This window comes from Falco biarmicus, chromosome 3 (genome assembly GCF_023638135.1).
Source record: "Falco biarmicus isolate bFalBia1 chromosome 3, bFalBia1.pri, whole genome shotgun sequence".
Classification (NCBI taxonomy): domain Eukaryota; kingdom Metazoa; phylum Chordata; class Aves; order Falconiformes; family Falconidae; genus Falco; species Falco biarmicus.
The window spans coordinates 84,038,652-84,054,733 of record NC_079290.1 but is presented as its reverse complement, the minus strand read 5'-3'; the positions used below and the strand labels follow the sequence as shown (position 1 = coordinate 84,054,733).

Below are 16,082 nucleotides of genomic sequence, written 5' to 3'. Positions count from 1 at the left end.
AAGAATAAGATGCATAGCATGTACTACTAATAGTGGTTTCCACATGTACTGTCAATTATTTGCAAGGGGAGCGGAAAGGAAGTGAAAGTAGTTTACATTTCTGTATGAGGACTTTTATAGCTTCTGGTGATGCTGCAGTCTTTTCAGAGGCTGAGGTAGCAACAGCGGTAAACCCCTGCTGTGTATTACCCTATGCTCCTGAAGTTTCTGGACTGAACAAGCTGGCAGAGAATTTGAAAACCCTTAAAAATAAAAAGCAGATGGAAAATAAAGGTAATAATAATTTTTAAAAGTCTTTAAAAATCCTTTAACAGTTAATTTTCTAACTTGTCTCCTTTTTCCTATAAACAAGTCATGAGTTTGTCGTTCATCAGACCACCACACCTCACTAGCCCTATTTAGAACATTAGCAAATGAGTACCAGAAAGTATTCAGTTGTCAAGCAAAAACTGTATACTGGCATTTTCAGTTAAACTCATGGCTCCTCTCACCATCAGTCACCTGTGCCACAAGGGTGATAGGCTAACCTACCTCACTTCTGGTAGGACATGGCCAATGATGATGTTTTTAAAACTGGATTCCAAATATGAACATGAGAATCTTTCTGTCATTAAAGGAAGCAGATGAAATCTTAAGACACGTTACTTTTACAAAGATACTCACAGAGAACAATTCACTAGTATAACACCTACGGTAGTGAGGAACTGATCTGCATAATGCTGGTTTGATGCTACAATAGGTAATGATTGCAGCTTTCATTGCTGCTTTAAAATCAGAGACTGACCATCTCTGAACACTGTGAAAGGATCTCTCACAATTCTGTGCATACATGTAGACTATGATGGTGGTACCTACCTTCATCTATACATATGACCATTTAGATTAGGGTCAGGTATGCTGACAAGTTTTCCTAATAGCATTGAGCTGGATTTTGCAAACACAGTATAGCCATTACCTTTGTGATAAAATCAGGAGAAAGAGATGGAATAAGCCACATTTGAGGGATCCAGTCGTATAGTCTGGCATCTGTTATATAATTGCATTTGAGCATAGGGCAGCATCTTCCTAGTTAGGTCAGGAACTTAAAAATGACAGCAAAGCAGTCCTGCAGAAGAAAGACCCACCCACAGGTGCTCCCCAAGGACTGAAGTCTGCATCCTGAAGGCTGGAGACTGTTAAGCATTTTCCATATGCTCTTCTGCCCTCTGTAGAAGAGTATTGATAGAGGCATCAGAACCAGAGCAGAGTCATACTTTGAGTGAAGCCGTATGGTCTTTTGAGCTGACAGAAAAAAAATAGCTCTCAATTGGCTGGCGAGTCTTGCAGTCACTGAAAGAGCACAGAGCATCACTGAGATTGTGAAACAGAGCTGGACCCTTAAAAGGCCACCTGTGTCTCTCTAGAACTCTGCCAAGGATGATCAAGTCTGCTGCCTAACCACCCATGTCTCTTAAAAACCCTAGTAAGGATGATCAAGTCTGCTGCCTAACACTCACCAATATGCAAGAAGCCAAAGCAGCCTGGAGGGATGGCTTCTGCACCACTTCAGCATCCAATTGGAAAATCCTCACTCGAATCAAGAGAAAGGGTCTTCTTACAGGCAACAGTGTACTGCATCATACTCATCAGAGACCCTGTTTCAGAATTCAAGGGCCAAGTGATCCCTGAAAGTTCCAGAGAGCAAAATGTACGGAAAACTGGTGCTGGCATTTAATGCTAAACTAAAAACGCTTGTGAATACAAGTTCATCCAGACCTAAGATGGGCATGCAGATTTACTCAAATTTATCACGACTTTTCAGTTTTTCTATTAGCTGTCAGAGGAGTAGACAGGTTCTTGAGGGGAAGTTGTCATTTCTTAAGGGTAACTGGTATCATGATCCAAATTTTCCACCATTTCCTGGAAATTCTATGATTATCTCATTCCCAGGAAATTACTATGAAGCTTTTTCTGTTCTTAGTTCTGTTTCTAAGGCTCAGGCAGTTGCACTGACAGGTCAGTTCCTTAGCACCTGTGAATTATGAAGCATAGATGTACAGAACGTACCAGGTTTTGCTGTTACGTTTTGGCATTCCTAAAAAGAAAATAGTTTGAAGGGATTTTAGATATGTCAAATAGATCTACTGCACCTGCTAATATATTCACAATGGTCATCTTGTTGTTCTCTGAGGCGTTTTCTATTCTGGTTTTGCTGGTCTTACTCAGAGTTTTTTCCCTCTTGGAGCGATCTCCAATAATCAGTGTGCTGATGTTTCAGTAATTAGCAGCTGACCCCAAAGTTTTGCTTAAGCTCTCTAGCCATCAAGGATTTTATAATTCCTTATCCATGAAAAACATCTGGCAGAATAAATAATTCAATAGTTATTTGCCCCTCACAATTCCACTTCATAAAAAAGAAATCTTGTATTGCAGTCTTATATTTAATCTTTTTCGGTTAAAGTTCTGATTTAAATTTTCAAATGGAATTATTAAAAAAAAAAACAACCAACAAACAAACCAAAACAAAACACCCCAAAAATGCTGATGTCCTGAAATGTAGTGCATTAAATGCATGAATTATAGCAAGCAAGCAACAGTTACATTGTTCTATAGTCTACCATAACCTAACTGGACACCCTCAGTAATTTTCTGTATAGAGCTCTGCAGATTGTGCAGATCTCATTTTGTCTATACAGTAAGGAATTAAAGATTAAATGAGAAAAAAGTATTTTCATAACTATATTAATGTTCTCGTGTTTTTTTCACACATTTCTGCTGTTAAACAGGATATATAACAGAACTGATTTATTGAATCCAAATAAGCAAATCAGTCTTCTTTTCTTTGGGATACCAAAAAATTAAATCTCTTAGTCTTAGAACAGGTATTTATAGGGTTGTAGCTTTTATTCACAACTACGAAATCGATAGATACAGAAGGATATAACAACTGGGAAGAAAATTTGATCTCAATTTATTAGTTTAAACACAGTTTCACTATCAGGTTGACAACAATAATGGATAAATGATAAAATAAGGGGGAAATACCGTTGTATTTCATTCTTCCGTGTGAAGTATAACATCACATTGGAGGATGAACAGTGACATGTCTGTATGGTTCTCTTAAACAACAGACAGGAGAAACAGAGGGGGAAACTAAAATGCATTTTGCCTCTGAAAGCTTAAGTGGAGAATGTGATTGCATACTTGGCTCTTTGAAAAACCTTAAGAACCTCACAGTAAATTTAAGACAGGTCTGAGATTAGTCACATCCTAGAAAATATGGCATGCTAATGTTTTCATTGCAATCTGTTCATCCAAAAGTTCTCTCCTTCACACAGAGCAAATGCTTAGCTTTTTAAGAAGTGCTGTATGCTGCATTATTAATTATTTAATTCTTGTGTCCCACCACTACACCTTCTTCCCTATAACAGCCAATTGTGAAGTGGGACTTACTTGTTTTTTTAATTAGTACTTGCAGAATGCCTGTAGCTTTATAGAGATTTATTAGGAATATGGGATAATACTGGTTTACTTAAAAGTAATTACTCTAAATCCTTGACACATAAACCAGTGTAGAAATAGATGAGAAAACGAAATTTTGTATACATGAAGACAGTGCTTGCCTAAAACCCTTATGATTAATGACAAACTGCCTAAGTTACCAGTGCATTAGCAGTGTGTTGCTGAAGACACTGGTAACATTACAGAAGACTATTTTGGAACAATGTTGAATATTACAAAGTATGCTATTATGCCACTTGACAGTCCAAAAAGAAAAATTTATTAACAAATATCAATTGATGACATAGCTGGGCAAAACTTGCTCTGTCCATGTTGTCTTAAATCTTGCCAGCCTGTTTTTCTTTTATAAGTGTTACCATACAGTTTAAACCTGGAAAAATGAAAACTCTACTCCCTTCAAACGCATTATTGGACAGTCAGTTGCAGATTAGCCCTTCTTTCCAGTTTAAAGCAGAGACGGTAAGTAGCTCAGCATGAAAGTAGCTTTGAAAAGTTCATTGATGTTCCCAGAGTTTGCCTTCCTGGTTTTTGTTAGGAGTCTTTCAGATGAGGACCTTGAACATTTTGGCTGTTTGTGAAAATTTCAAGGCTTGTACTTGATGCCGTGGTGTTTGTAACTCACAGTCGCTATCAGGACAGTCCAACTCAACACCAAGCTAGCTACTTACAGCTCTTATCCTCTTGTCCACCCAGAACCTAGCATGCAGAATAGCTGGAGGGAACAGTTTACATTACATTTACCTATAAGGCCATTGCTCTTCAGGCACAAAACCTCCCGAAGCCACAGAGGGTTGGGTCGGGCAGTGCTCCCTGGAGACACCTGAATGCTGGGAGTGCTGGTAGCTTCCATGCTACTAACTGGGAGCAAAGCACCAGGAGCAGCTCTTTCAGAGCCTTGCATCTTGTCCATGCCTAGAAAAACACATATTCTTCCCTCAGATGCAAAGCATTTGAGGGGCAGAGCTCAAAAAGTAAAAAAAAAAAAAAAAAGGACAGAAAAATTGCTATGGGCCAACATAGGAAGAAGTGTATTTCATGCATTTTGAACCTCATTTATTCTTTGCTCTGATTAGTTGTTTTATCTTGTTCCCAACCAAATCCTTTATTGGGTATCCTAGTGAAAGTAAATCGTTTCACACCGGGAACATGGTGCTTTTTGTTTACTTCTTTTTTTCATGTAGGAGGCTACTAAAAACCCACGTCGCTATTTAAATGTGAAACAACGCCGCTGTTGGCACTCAGCACACCGCTTTGAATCGGGTCACAAAACTCATTATTCGCATTTTAAAGGCTTTTCTTGCTAAGGAAATCAGTGGCTGAGGGGTGTGTGTGTGTATTTCGGCGAAGCACTGGTCAGACGGACCAAGCTGCACCGCCAGCTCCCGGGAGCCGGAGCGCTCCCTCAGGTTTCAAATAAATCTCCTGCATAACCAGGAAAAAAAAATAATATAACGTATCCGAAAGGATAGCGCGTCTTCCAGCGGCGCGCCGGGCTCTCGCTCACCGCGGGGCGCAGGTGTCGGAGGATTCAGTTATCACCAGATTCACCGAGATCTCCTGAGCCCGGGATCCTCGGTAAAACGGGGAGGCAGCCCGCGCCCCAGGGCGAGCTCCACGCTCCGCTGCCCCAGAAGCGGCTCGGGCACGTCGCTGGAGTCTCCAACAGGCAGCACCTGCCGAGGAGCGTCGGCCGCCCCCGGCCCAGTCCCGCAATCACCGAGCCCCAGGGGAGCCCCGCGCCGGCAGCTCCCGCCGCGCCCTCCCGCCCCTTCGCAACGCCTACGGAGGCGCGAGGCGGCCGCCCGCCCTGCCGGCGGCGGGACACGACCCGCGCGAGGCTGCCCCGGGCCCGGCCGGCGCTGAGGCGAGCGCCGCGGTTCTGCCGCCGGGGGGGTGGGGGGGTGTCCTGCGCGGTGCCGCTCCTCGTACGGGCACCGGGCTGCTCCTCTGTGGGCGACGAGCCCCGACTGGAGCCCTTCCCGGTGGCCTCAGCTGCTCCTTTCTGATGTACGCGGGACGACAGTGCGGGCGCGGGCGGGGGGAAGGCGTATTTACCCAGTTACTCGAACTCGGGCTGCCCTACGCCTGGTTAAGGGCAGGTACGCCAACGCATTTCGGAGCCAGAGACCCCGGGGCGGCGTGTGCCCGCCGCAGCCGTGCGGAGGAGTTCAGACGCCGCTCGGCCGCAGCCGGCGGCCGGTTTTCCCTCAAAGGCTGGAAATGCTTTAGCAGATTAACGCGTCCCTTAATCCCCCGGGCGCTGGGTGCCGGCCTGGTTTAAGGTCAAACAGGGGGCTGCGTGCGGCTGGGGGGGGGGGGCGGCGAGCGAGCCCCCTCGCCCCGCCCCGAGCAGCCCGGGGGAGCCGGACGACCCCCGCCGCCGCCCCCCCCCCCCCCCCCCGCTGACGCCTCTGCCTTTCCTTCCCGCAGCAGGGCCCGGGGGGCCGCGGCGCCCACCCGGGCGGCCCGGAGCCGCCGCCGCCGCCCGCCGCCCCGCAGCCGCGGGAGCCCTTCGCGCCCAGCCACGGCAGCGCCTTCCACCTGCCCGAGCCCCAGCACGCCGCCGCGCTCTACTACGCCAGCTCCACGCTGCCGGCGCAGCGGGTGAGCTCCCCGCTGCCCGCCCAGCCCGGCGGCTCCCCCACCAAGCTGCCGCGGGCCGGCTCCGCCGCCGAGGGCGCCGCCTACGCCACCGCGCAGCGCCTCTCCTCCCCGAAGCAGTCCCCCAGCCGCCTGGCCAAGTCCTACAGCACCAGCTCGCCCATCAACATCGTCGTCTCCTCGGCGGGACTGTCGCCGTCCCCCATCCGAGTGACCTCCCCGCCCACCGTCCAGTCTAACATTTCCTCCTCTCCTATCCACCAGTTAAGCTCCACCATCGGCACTTACGCCACCCTGTCGCCTACCAAGCGGCTGGTTCACGCTGCCGATCAGTACAGCAAGCACTCCCAGGAGCTGTACGCCACCGCCACCCTGCAGAGACCCGGCTCCCTCGCAGGTAAATCGCGGTCGGCAGCGCCCAGGGTCCGCGGCAGCGGGGAGGGGGGGGGGGACGCGCGGTGCCGCCGCGGCCGCGGAGGGGGACAGGTGGCGGGGGGCGAGGGAGGGGCAACGCGGCCCCGCCGGCCCCGGGCGGCAGCGCCCCGCCAGCCGCCGCGCCTCCCGGGACCGGGCGACGGGGCTGCGGGCCGGCAAGGGGAAGGAGCGGGGGGCGTTTGACCGAGCCGGTTTGGGGGGATCGTGGTTGCCGTTCCGGTGAGTGGGAGCGGCGGGCCGCCCGCCTGCTTCTTCAGCAAAGTGCGTTACTTCTCCCGGTGCCGGGCAGGTGCGCGCCGTGTCGGGAGGGTGCGGGGCTGGCAGCGCTGGGCGCAGAGCTCCCTGCTCTTACCCACGGATCGGGGAGGTGGGGGGGAGTATGTTACTATGGTGAATGCCTTCTCTGCCGCGATCAGAAACTGTGAGCTTTTTGCAGAGAATCGCTTTCCCCCGGATTTACAGGCGCTTCCTGGGGTATTTGACAAGTTTGAGGTTACTTAGCAGCAACTCCCGGTGTACCAAGTTGTGCCGAGTAATAGGTAGCGGTTATTTGGCTCCGAGTGCTCTTCGGGGAATCGGCTGTTCCAGCTGATTTAATGCCTCTGTAACCGAAGACTTTGAACAGATCCTAGAAGTGAGATACGGGTGCACTGTTCTCTAAACCATCTCTCTGCTAAACTGAGGATCCTTCAGGGGTGGGTTTTAGTGTTCTCAAAATTTCCAGTTTCATTGCTATAGTAACAGCTGCTATGCTCATATGTTCTCTTGTGTGACATAAATAGATTTGAAGATAAATAGGATACATAAAGAGGTTTGGCTGTGTTTATCAGGCAGGTACACAAGTTTCTTACTGGAGCTAAAACCTCTCCTCATCCCCCTTTCTCCTCTCACCCATCTCCCCTCCCCCTCTACTCCATCAGTTCTTGGCATCCTATATAATTCCAGTGTGTCTAAACATACAGATTAAATTCACTGATAAAAAAAATACAGTACTAGTTTTATCTCCTCGTAAGAACTCTTTGATGGTTTGGGTTTTTTTCCCCTATTTAAAGGGTGGGAATTTGAAAACCTTTTTAGTTTATGTAACACTGTTATTGAAGTTCAGAATGTATAAAGAGATGGTATCACTAAATGATGCTAAAATTGAGATCAAGGGACACGTATCAATCCTATTGTCAAATATTCACTCTCAAATTACAAAGTGGTTTATTAGCAATTATGTTAGTACAGCTTCTCTCCACTCAAGTCCAACGCACTGTTGGCCACAGGTATTAAATACTGCCTTTGTAAAGTCGAAACCTAGAATTGCCATAGACTTCATGGTTTTGGGAGTTTTGCAACTTAATCCTATAGCAAGAGTTGCTTGGGCCTAAATAGGCATGGAGGGAACTGTCAGCATTGAAGGATAATTCAATCTAAAACTTGGACACCTGTGGGTATGAACTGCCAGTATTTCCTTGATTTTTCTTTACCTTTGTTCTGGGATAGAAGTCTTTGCTTCGGGAAGTTTCTAGGAAGCACAGTCCATATCTCTCTTTACGTACTTTTAGCATTGGAATTTGTATTTTACTGGGGTTTTTGTTTTTGAAGAAGGCATCTTTTATAGCATTGCAGCATTAAACCTGTGCTGATAGCTTAGTCAAAGCTTGTTCTGTAGGGCTTAAGGCCTATTACAATGACTCTGAAGTGCTACAGCATTAGAGAAGCTGTTTGTCCTGTACTAGACCCAAGTTGCAATGTGCATGTGGACTTTTTTGGACTTGTTAGCCAATAGTGGTTGTACAGGCATTTCTAATGGGGTTTTCTACTTTGATTTGAATAAAAGTTAAAAAACTGGCATTCATTTTCTTGGATTGCTTTTAAATAAAAGCTTTTGATAAGACTTCTTCTGCGTCTTGCATAATGTAGGTACTTCCTTCACTGCCTCTTTTCAGGACACACTGTGAGGAGTTACTTGTCACTGATTTATGGTTCAGGTGAAGGAAGAACTCGTAAAAACATGCATTTAGGAAATGACTGGTGTATTTTTGTGTTGATTTTAGTATGGAAGGGGAATAGTGATTGTTCATTTAAACTTGCTATTACATTTGTAAAAATTGGAAAAGCAATACTAACTTTTCCAAATGTTGTGCCAATCAGAACAAACATAAAGAGCTTCCCAGTTATGGTATCTCATAGGGATTTGCTTAGGGATCTTAAGATATGCAAAAAAAATCTCACTGTCTTATTTTATAATAAATGGAAAATCCTGTAACTTGAAGAAGTACTAGGTGACAGACATGCAGAGATAGTATTGCTACTTAAAAACAGAGTAATCAAAATGAAAGCAACAGTATGTTAGGAAATTGCCTTTTTTTTTTCTTCCACAGTGTTGACATGCCTTTCAGGTAGTTCTTGAAAGGAGCTGTATCACATGACCTATTCTTTTGCAAAGTTTCCTATTGTGTACTCCCACCTTTTATTTTCCATTACCTTTCTGTAACATATTCCTCAATGGCATCCACAGGATCCGGAGTTACACATTTGCTAGCCCTGGTAAGAGTCTGACTAATCTTCTAGACTTCCACTGGATTCGCTAAATTCAATGGACTACACAGAGGCTTAAAACTAATGTTTGCTTTAGAGTTAGCCAGGATCAAATGTTACGGATACTCATAATTATTTTTTTTATAGGCTTTTTTTGCTCAGAACAGGTTTGGTATTTGAGCTGCAAGTATATTATATTATTGCAGAAGTTTTCTAATCATTCTGTTAGAAATCAAACTCATTGAGGAGAGCAAGCTATGATGTATGTTGAAAAGCTAATGTTCAATAAATGAGATTTTTTGCTTCTTCTTCAGAACATCCAAAGATTTTTTTTAAGAGAGAGAGAGAGAGACAGGAGGAGTAGGAGTGGAGAATAGTTGTCACATTGCACTGATAGATGGTCTGCCTACTGTGATTAATGTGAAGTTGAATTGGTATGTATGTGTCATCACAGGGATGATGTTACTCAAAATAATCCTTTTTTATATCTGGGAAAAAAAAAATATATTTGTAGTAATTACCAGGGACACAAATAATGCATTTGTTTTAATTATTTTGCATGACATTAGAAATTTGTAATGGAGCTAATTCATGAATACTACTGGGTGTCAGTGTGCTAAACAAACTGAATGGCATCAGTACCAGGGTTAGATGTTTAAAAGAGAAGACCTTCAGATATGATATTTTTTTTCTTTGAAATTGTAATTGTAAAGGTACAATACAAACCTAGATTGCCCAACACTGAATCTGTGTTAGACTTAATTGAAGTGATGGTATTATTTATATTAATTTCCCATGAACTCGATTATGAAACATCTTGAAATTAGAATAATGGCAACTCTTAGACTGCATCCTGAATTTTAAATAAGACATGCAACAGCATGCAGTGACTCAGTTTTAACCAAGTAACCTTAGAAACGTCTTCAGAAATTGGTTTTAGTCTAGTTATACTTGAACTGTTACCACTGCCAACTGTGTGTGTGTGTACGTGTATATAGTGGTTTTTGTGAGTGTACACTTTCTGTGTTTATTCTTAGTCTAGCTACTTCATTGCTATGATCTGCAGTGACAGCTTTGGAAGTAGTTTTCCAATCCGCACTGCTCTAAAGCATACTCAACTGTCCAAGCAGCAGTCTGAGTCCAGAAAGCACAGTTTGTAATTACCTTCTTGCAGCTTCCGCACCTGGGTTGAGCTGTGGAGTGCTGCTGAGAGCCAAACTCACCAAACCAGTGCATTTCACCTGGAATGAGGAGTATGTAAGACAGCAAGCAGCAGAAACATGGGAAAAGCTTTTCAGGAGGCAGGTCAGTCACACAGGTGCCCACTGTTCAAGGTCCTCTGAAGCCTCTCCTGCTGGCCAGAATCGGGCAGATTTAGGAGCAAAGGGAGAGGAGGCAGTGAAATGGTGGTGTTGATGTAGTTTGTGCCTCAGGTTATGTGGTGGTGTAGCAGCCCTGGTGTTGCAGAGCCACTCCGGCCTCTTCATCAGGCTTAGGGAAGACTAGGGACACGTAAGACAATGGCAGGTCATTTTATGCATTATTACAAAAAACTGAAAAGAAAATAAATATATTTGAAGACTGCATCATGCTCCATCAACTGTACTAAAAGGTTAGGTTTAAATAATGAGTGTTGGTGTGCATCACTTTGTATAATATTAAGTGGAAAGAATGTTATGCAGCTATTCTTCATGCAGTAGTGGCATGTTCCACAGAAACAGGAGCTGCAGTATCCCTCAGACAGCCCTGATGCCACAGCTGAAAACTTCAGTGCTCAGCCTCATGTTTGCAAACACAGTCGTCTTTCAGGTCCTTGTAAAATCAAAACGAAAGGGAATTTGTCCTTTCTGAGGTAGCACTTTTTGTATGCATGTGTGGTATTAATACTAAAATAGCACTTGTTTATATAAAATATGCTTTGCACTCTTAATTGGGCAAAGATTTCAGAGTTCATCAAGGTCTTAACTGGTTCCTTCTGCTCCTTCATCTGTCTTGTCTCGCTCTTCTCCCTCTTTGTGGGGGACCTTCCTTTGCCCTTTCTCCTTCTGTATGCTTTTCATTGCATGTGACATGTTGAACTCTGCTTTCCTGATGAGATTTATGGCAGGACTGCTGTTTGATCATGAGTGTTGACATGTTTTAGCATTTTGGTGTGCAATCATACGGGCATAGAGCAGATCAGTTTACGTAGCTGTTTATGGGATATCTGATAAATGTTGCTACTAGCATGGATTGAGATTTCTTTATTACTAGTTCATTGTCATCTTTACAAAAAAATATTTAGTTAAGTGTTACAATTCTCTGGTAAATCACACTGCACTATGTAGGTGTGCTAGAATAGCTGCATTACTGCTTGTGAGCAGACATGCATGCAAACCCGTCTTTCAAACTTTTACATGGGGGAGAAAAAACTTTCAGCAGAGTTAGTATTAAAATCAGTGTTACTGCTAACCCAATTTAAATTAGCCTCTTTGGGGGATTTAAACTCTATGCAAGTAAAATACTCTTTTTGGACTACATTAAACCCAAATTTGCACCATTTGCAAATGCAGGCAAGACTTCACCACTTGCATCATCATTCAGGTTTTGGGCAGGACATTATAGATAAGGAAGGTGCAATCAACATGTTAATCCACAGCCAAAGTGGATCTAAATCATCCCAGAAATAAAATTTCTCTGTACCTTAAAATCCCCACCTGAGACACAGGGCTGAGCTAATAAAACAGTCTAGGTGTGGTGTGCCATTGTACTTGTTTGGACAGGTAAGGAAGGAAAATCTTTGGATATTTTGACGTTGGACTTGGACTATAGATGTGATCGATCATAACAAAAAGGATACTCACTTGTTTCCCTTAACTACTTTTCTTGTGTTTTTACAGGATCTTGTGAGTTATTTCTTTTATAGGGAAAACAAAATTACTTCATTAATTTTAACCAAAATGGTTCTCTATAGATTTCTTCTAAGTACTGTTTTCATTAGCTAGGAAATTCTTTTAACTGCTGTCAGACCTTTTACATATGAGAACATTGGTAATCCTTTTTTGTTCTGGGACAGACGGTGCAGTCCCAGGATATTTTTTTTTTTCTCCTTCCACTCCTGTTTGTTTTGAGATTGTATCCGAAAGAGAACAAGTTATAAGTCTCTGATAAGTATCTGAAACACTATTGCATGTCTCAAAATCTTCTGTTTTATTTTCTTGTCTGAAAGAAACAAAGTTATTTGTTTCTGCATTGTAACCTGGAGGTTAAAAGTGCTCAAGTTGGTCTTGGAGGTGATAAAAATACAAAACTCAGTGTTCACTTTGCTTTTCTTTGTCGCTTCTTCTACTTCTACCTATTCCTTCCACCAGTAATGATCTTATTAATTGTTACAACTGAAACATTTACAATAGTGCTCAGTTTCAATTTGGAGAAGGTATCCAAAATGGACAGTCTACAGCAGTAAAGCAAAAGAAATAAGGTGGGTATCTTTGAAATGTCTTACTGCCATTATTTTTGTTCCTACATCTTTCAAATCTAGCGTACGTGACATTAATTTGCCAGATATGGAGGCCTCATGTAGGCTCTGTCTTTGAACTAATGAACTTGAGCTTTGACTTACTGTGTGAGCAAATGCTACAAATACATCTAAACACGGGTCCTGTTCTCATACTGACCATAACCTTCCCCTTTGCTTCCTATTCTTGATATTTGACTGCTCCTCCCAATGGTCTTTCAGAGGGGTGTGAAGTCAAACAATATTGCAAAATAGCAAGCTCTAAGGCACAGAAAACCAGTCTGCAACATTGCTGAAAATAGATTCCATTGGTATGAAGCTGCAAGTACTTCAACTGAACGGCTGTGGGAAATGTGAGTGGCAGTGGCTGTTTCTGGGCTTTAAGGTGACTGGTCAGTACTGAAGTCTGTGCTGTTGCTTCTAACCACAACCTGGCCTGCAGTTTCTGGCCTCTGGTCCTGAACTTTAGCAGTGTACCTAAAAGGGGAGGATTTGAATGGAAGCATGCAAGCCACTGGAAGGAATTTCTTCAGCATCAGAACAGCGTTTAGAAAATCTGTGCTTAAATACCTGATGAAAAGAAGCACAAAAAGGAACCAAAGCTGGCAAAAAGCTAGCAGAGAAGAGTCAGTGTTCATAGCAGAAAGGTGTTTAATCCATGGAGCTGGAATTTTTCCATCAGTTTTCCTTGGATAATGAAATGCATGAAGAGCAGTGTTTTGGGAACCTAACTTCTTGGAACTTTTGTTTGGAGCAATGGAAATACATTAGTCAGTGTTGGCATTCCCAGTTCATACAGCCTTGTCTTGCTTACCTAGATTTGTGTTACTTTTAGTAACTTTACTAAACGTTACTTTTAGTAACTTTAGTAACTTTAGTTACTTTTAGTGAGATTACAGGGAGAGGCTAGGGCCTCATGAACTTTTGGGTCTTGAGGGCATGCTAGTGAGGCTGAGTGTTGTCCATGCCTGTTACCATGCCTTGTGCCCTCAGCTCTGCATGGTGTCTTCATGTACTTGTCCTTTTCAGTGGCCGGGAGCATGATTCTGAGTCCTCCCAAATGTCTTTGGCCTTGAACTTGCTTGTTCAGTGTAGAAGAGAATGCTATTGTATGGGATAGGGAGTATTGGGCAATAGGAAAGTCCCCTTCAATCACATTTCTGATTTGCTTGTTGGTATATGATCTAAATTGGGATGACTGTGTGTGTTGATCATTTACTGGGCAAAGAAGGCACATGTGGAAGCTGTAGCTTCCTCAGGGTCTAAAACCCTGTTGCAAGGCCTGGAAATGTTTGTCATTAAACCCTCAATAAATGGTGACAGTCCCTCATGGTCTTCAGGTATTTAAGAGAAGTGATAATATGCACTTATTTCTACTGTGGTTGAAAACTTCATCCCTTCCAGTTGCTATGGCACGCAAACTTTTTGCAGTAGGTGGAGTAGCCGAGATCTAGAAAGTCAGTACACAGCTCATCAATAACATAAGTATTAATTTGCTGGGATATCAGATAGCTTTTTGGTGGTTATGTGCACACACCAGCTTTAAAGCAGTGCAGGTGCCTCTGATCATCAGTAAAGTGATTAACTGTGGCAGGAAGAAGATTGTGAACTGGGGAGCTGAAGAAGGCTCCCTTTATTTAAGGCTAAAACTTGGGTGGGGAGGTGTCGATGGTTACCCATGCTGAGATGCAAAGTGCTCACAGTTGAAAAACATTGGCCATCAGTGGTGGCTGCCAGAAACTGCACTGGACCAAATTTGCTGTGACCAATCATGGGAGATAAATGAGGCATTTTTTTCTGTAATTGTAGGGTCAAACTTGAAGATGACCTAGGTATGGACCCACAACAGACAGAATACTTTTTGGTTTTTTGAAGGTGGTATTATAGAGGGCAGAGAGATACTGTCTAATGATAATGAATTCATGGAACTGTATATTATCCTAAGTGGGTATAAGCAAAAGTCAGAATTCAATATGCTGAAATGAGAAGGACCAACTGATGACTAATCTTATAAGGTATGACATATGAAACTGCCAGTTGAATGACATAGATTTTTAATAAGTACATCAAGTTGCAACTTGTAGTGTGTAAGTGAAGAATAGAAAATTGCTGTATCAGTTTGAATACAAGTAGTCTTAAATCTCAGTCAGCCCTCACTTTTCTGCGGAAGTTGTTGCATACACTTTTCTATATTTATCTCTTCCATGGTGTCATGTCTGTATCTTGCCTTATGGCCCCTTGCCCTCCCCCTCCAACCCAGGTGCGAACCATCCCTTTTATCAGATTGCCAGCTGTGCTGCTGTCTGGCAGTAAAACCTTTTGATCGTAGGACTAAAGCTCTCCCTGGGTTTAAAGAGTGTTGCCTGTGAAGAAAGCAAGGGTGGAAAAGGAGCTGTGGCCCTCTGATACTGGGGCAGATTTATTGTGACTAGAGACCAAAAGGCCTCCTCTCCATGGGGTCCTTCCCACACCCACACCTTCCCTGAGCATTCCAGTTCAGCAGAGATGCAATTGTGTTTACATTTGCTCACCAAAAGGTGCCATAAGCTCTTCACAGGCTTGATATCAAAGTCCTGCGAGCATGATCTGCAAAGGAGGGTGAGTTGGACTTTTTCAGATATTTGGGGGGTCAGGGGGTTGAGGGAGATGACAGGCTTTTGTGTGTTTGGGTTTACTATGCCCTGAAGAAAGAGAGAACCAAGTAAAAGAAAAATTGCAGACCAGCTAATCACAGTGCTTTGGTGGACGTTGCAACAGAAACTGATAGAAAGCATAATACAGGACATGAAGGTGATAAATGGTTAATGGGATAATTTGCAACATGAGTTCACCAAAACCAGATTGTACTGGAATAACCTGCTTACTGACCTTTTCTTAGGTTATATCTGATGTCTTTCTATTCCCTGTCAGGGCTCTGTCAGAGCACCCATTTTCTGTAGTGCCACTTACGAAGTGTTTAGTTAAGCTAGAGAAGATGGATATTCTTGTGAGAGCATAGCTGGGCAAGGACCTGTGCAAAGGAGCATTGTCAGTTTGTCATTTAATAAATCAAATTAATGGAAAGGAAGGATGCTACTAATAAAGCCCCACAAGGAGAACTCTTTTGGCCACTTGAAAAATACTTTTTTCATTTTATTATCTTGGTACTAAACCCTGGAATATGCCAGGGAAACTTTTTGATAGCAGAATGTTAAGAGCCATTTTCTGAAGAGAGGACGATAAATCCTGTATAGAAACAGTTCTGCAGATCAGAGAGAAAGAATAGAATTGGAACCAAGCTAATAATGCACCTAATAGCTAGTTACAAATTAGGAACCTTTGGCTGAAAACAAGAGTAGGAAAAGACCTGGGTGACCTTTTTGACTGCAGTATGTCTCAGCTACCTATATTAGGAACATAATAGAATATTTCATGGTCTAATCACATAACAAGGAAAATTGGGAGTGTTACATAGGGTTAGGACTTCGTCAGGGGAACTGTATAGAACTGTGACCCTCTGTGGGTAAGAGAGACTCTTTCCAGC

General features: G+C 43.5%; 1 protein-coding gene across 7 annotated transcripts in view; it reads left to right on the top strand.

Annotated features, from left to right (window-relative positions):
* Positions 1 to 16,082, top strand: part of CTNND2 (catenin delta 2) — a 681,093-nt gene that overhangs the window by 383,457 nt on the left and 281,554 nt on the right. For 6 of the 7 annotated variants that reach the window (XM_056332605.1, XM_056332606.1, XM_056332603.1 and 3 more), the window contains one exon: positions 5,932 to 6,499. In XM_056332605.1, the coding sequence (XP_056188580.1) occupies positions 5,932 to 6,499 (568 nt within the window). The remainder of the gene's footprint in view (positions 1 to 5,931; positions 6,500 to 16,082) is intronic. The other variant, XM_056332610.1, reaches the window with a different exon arrangement.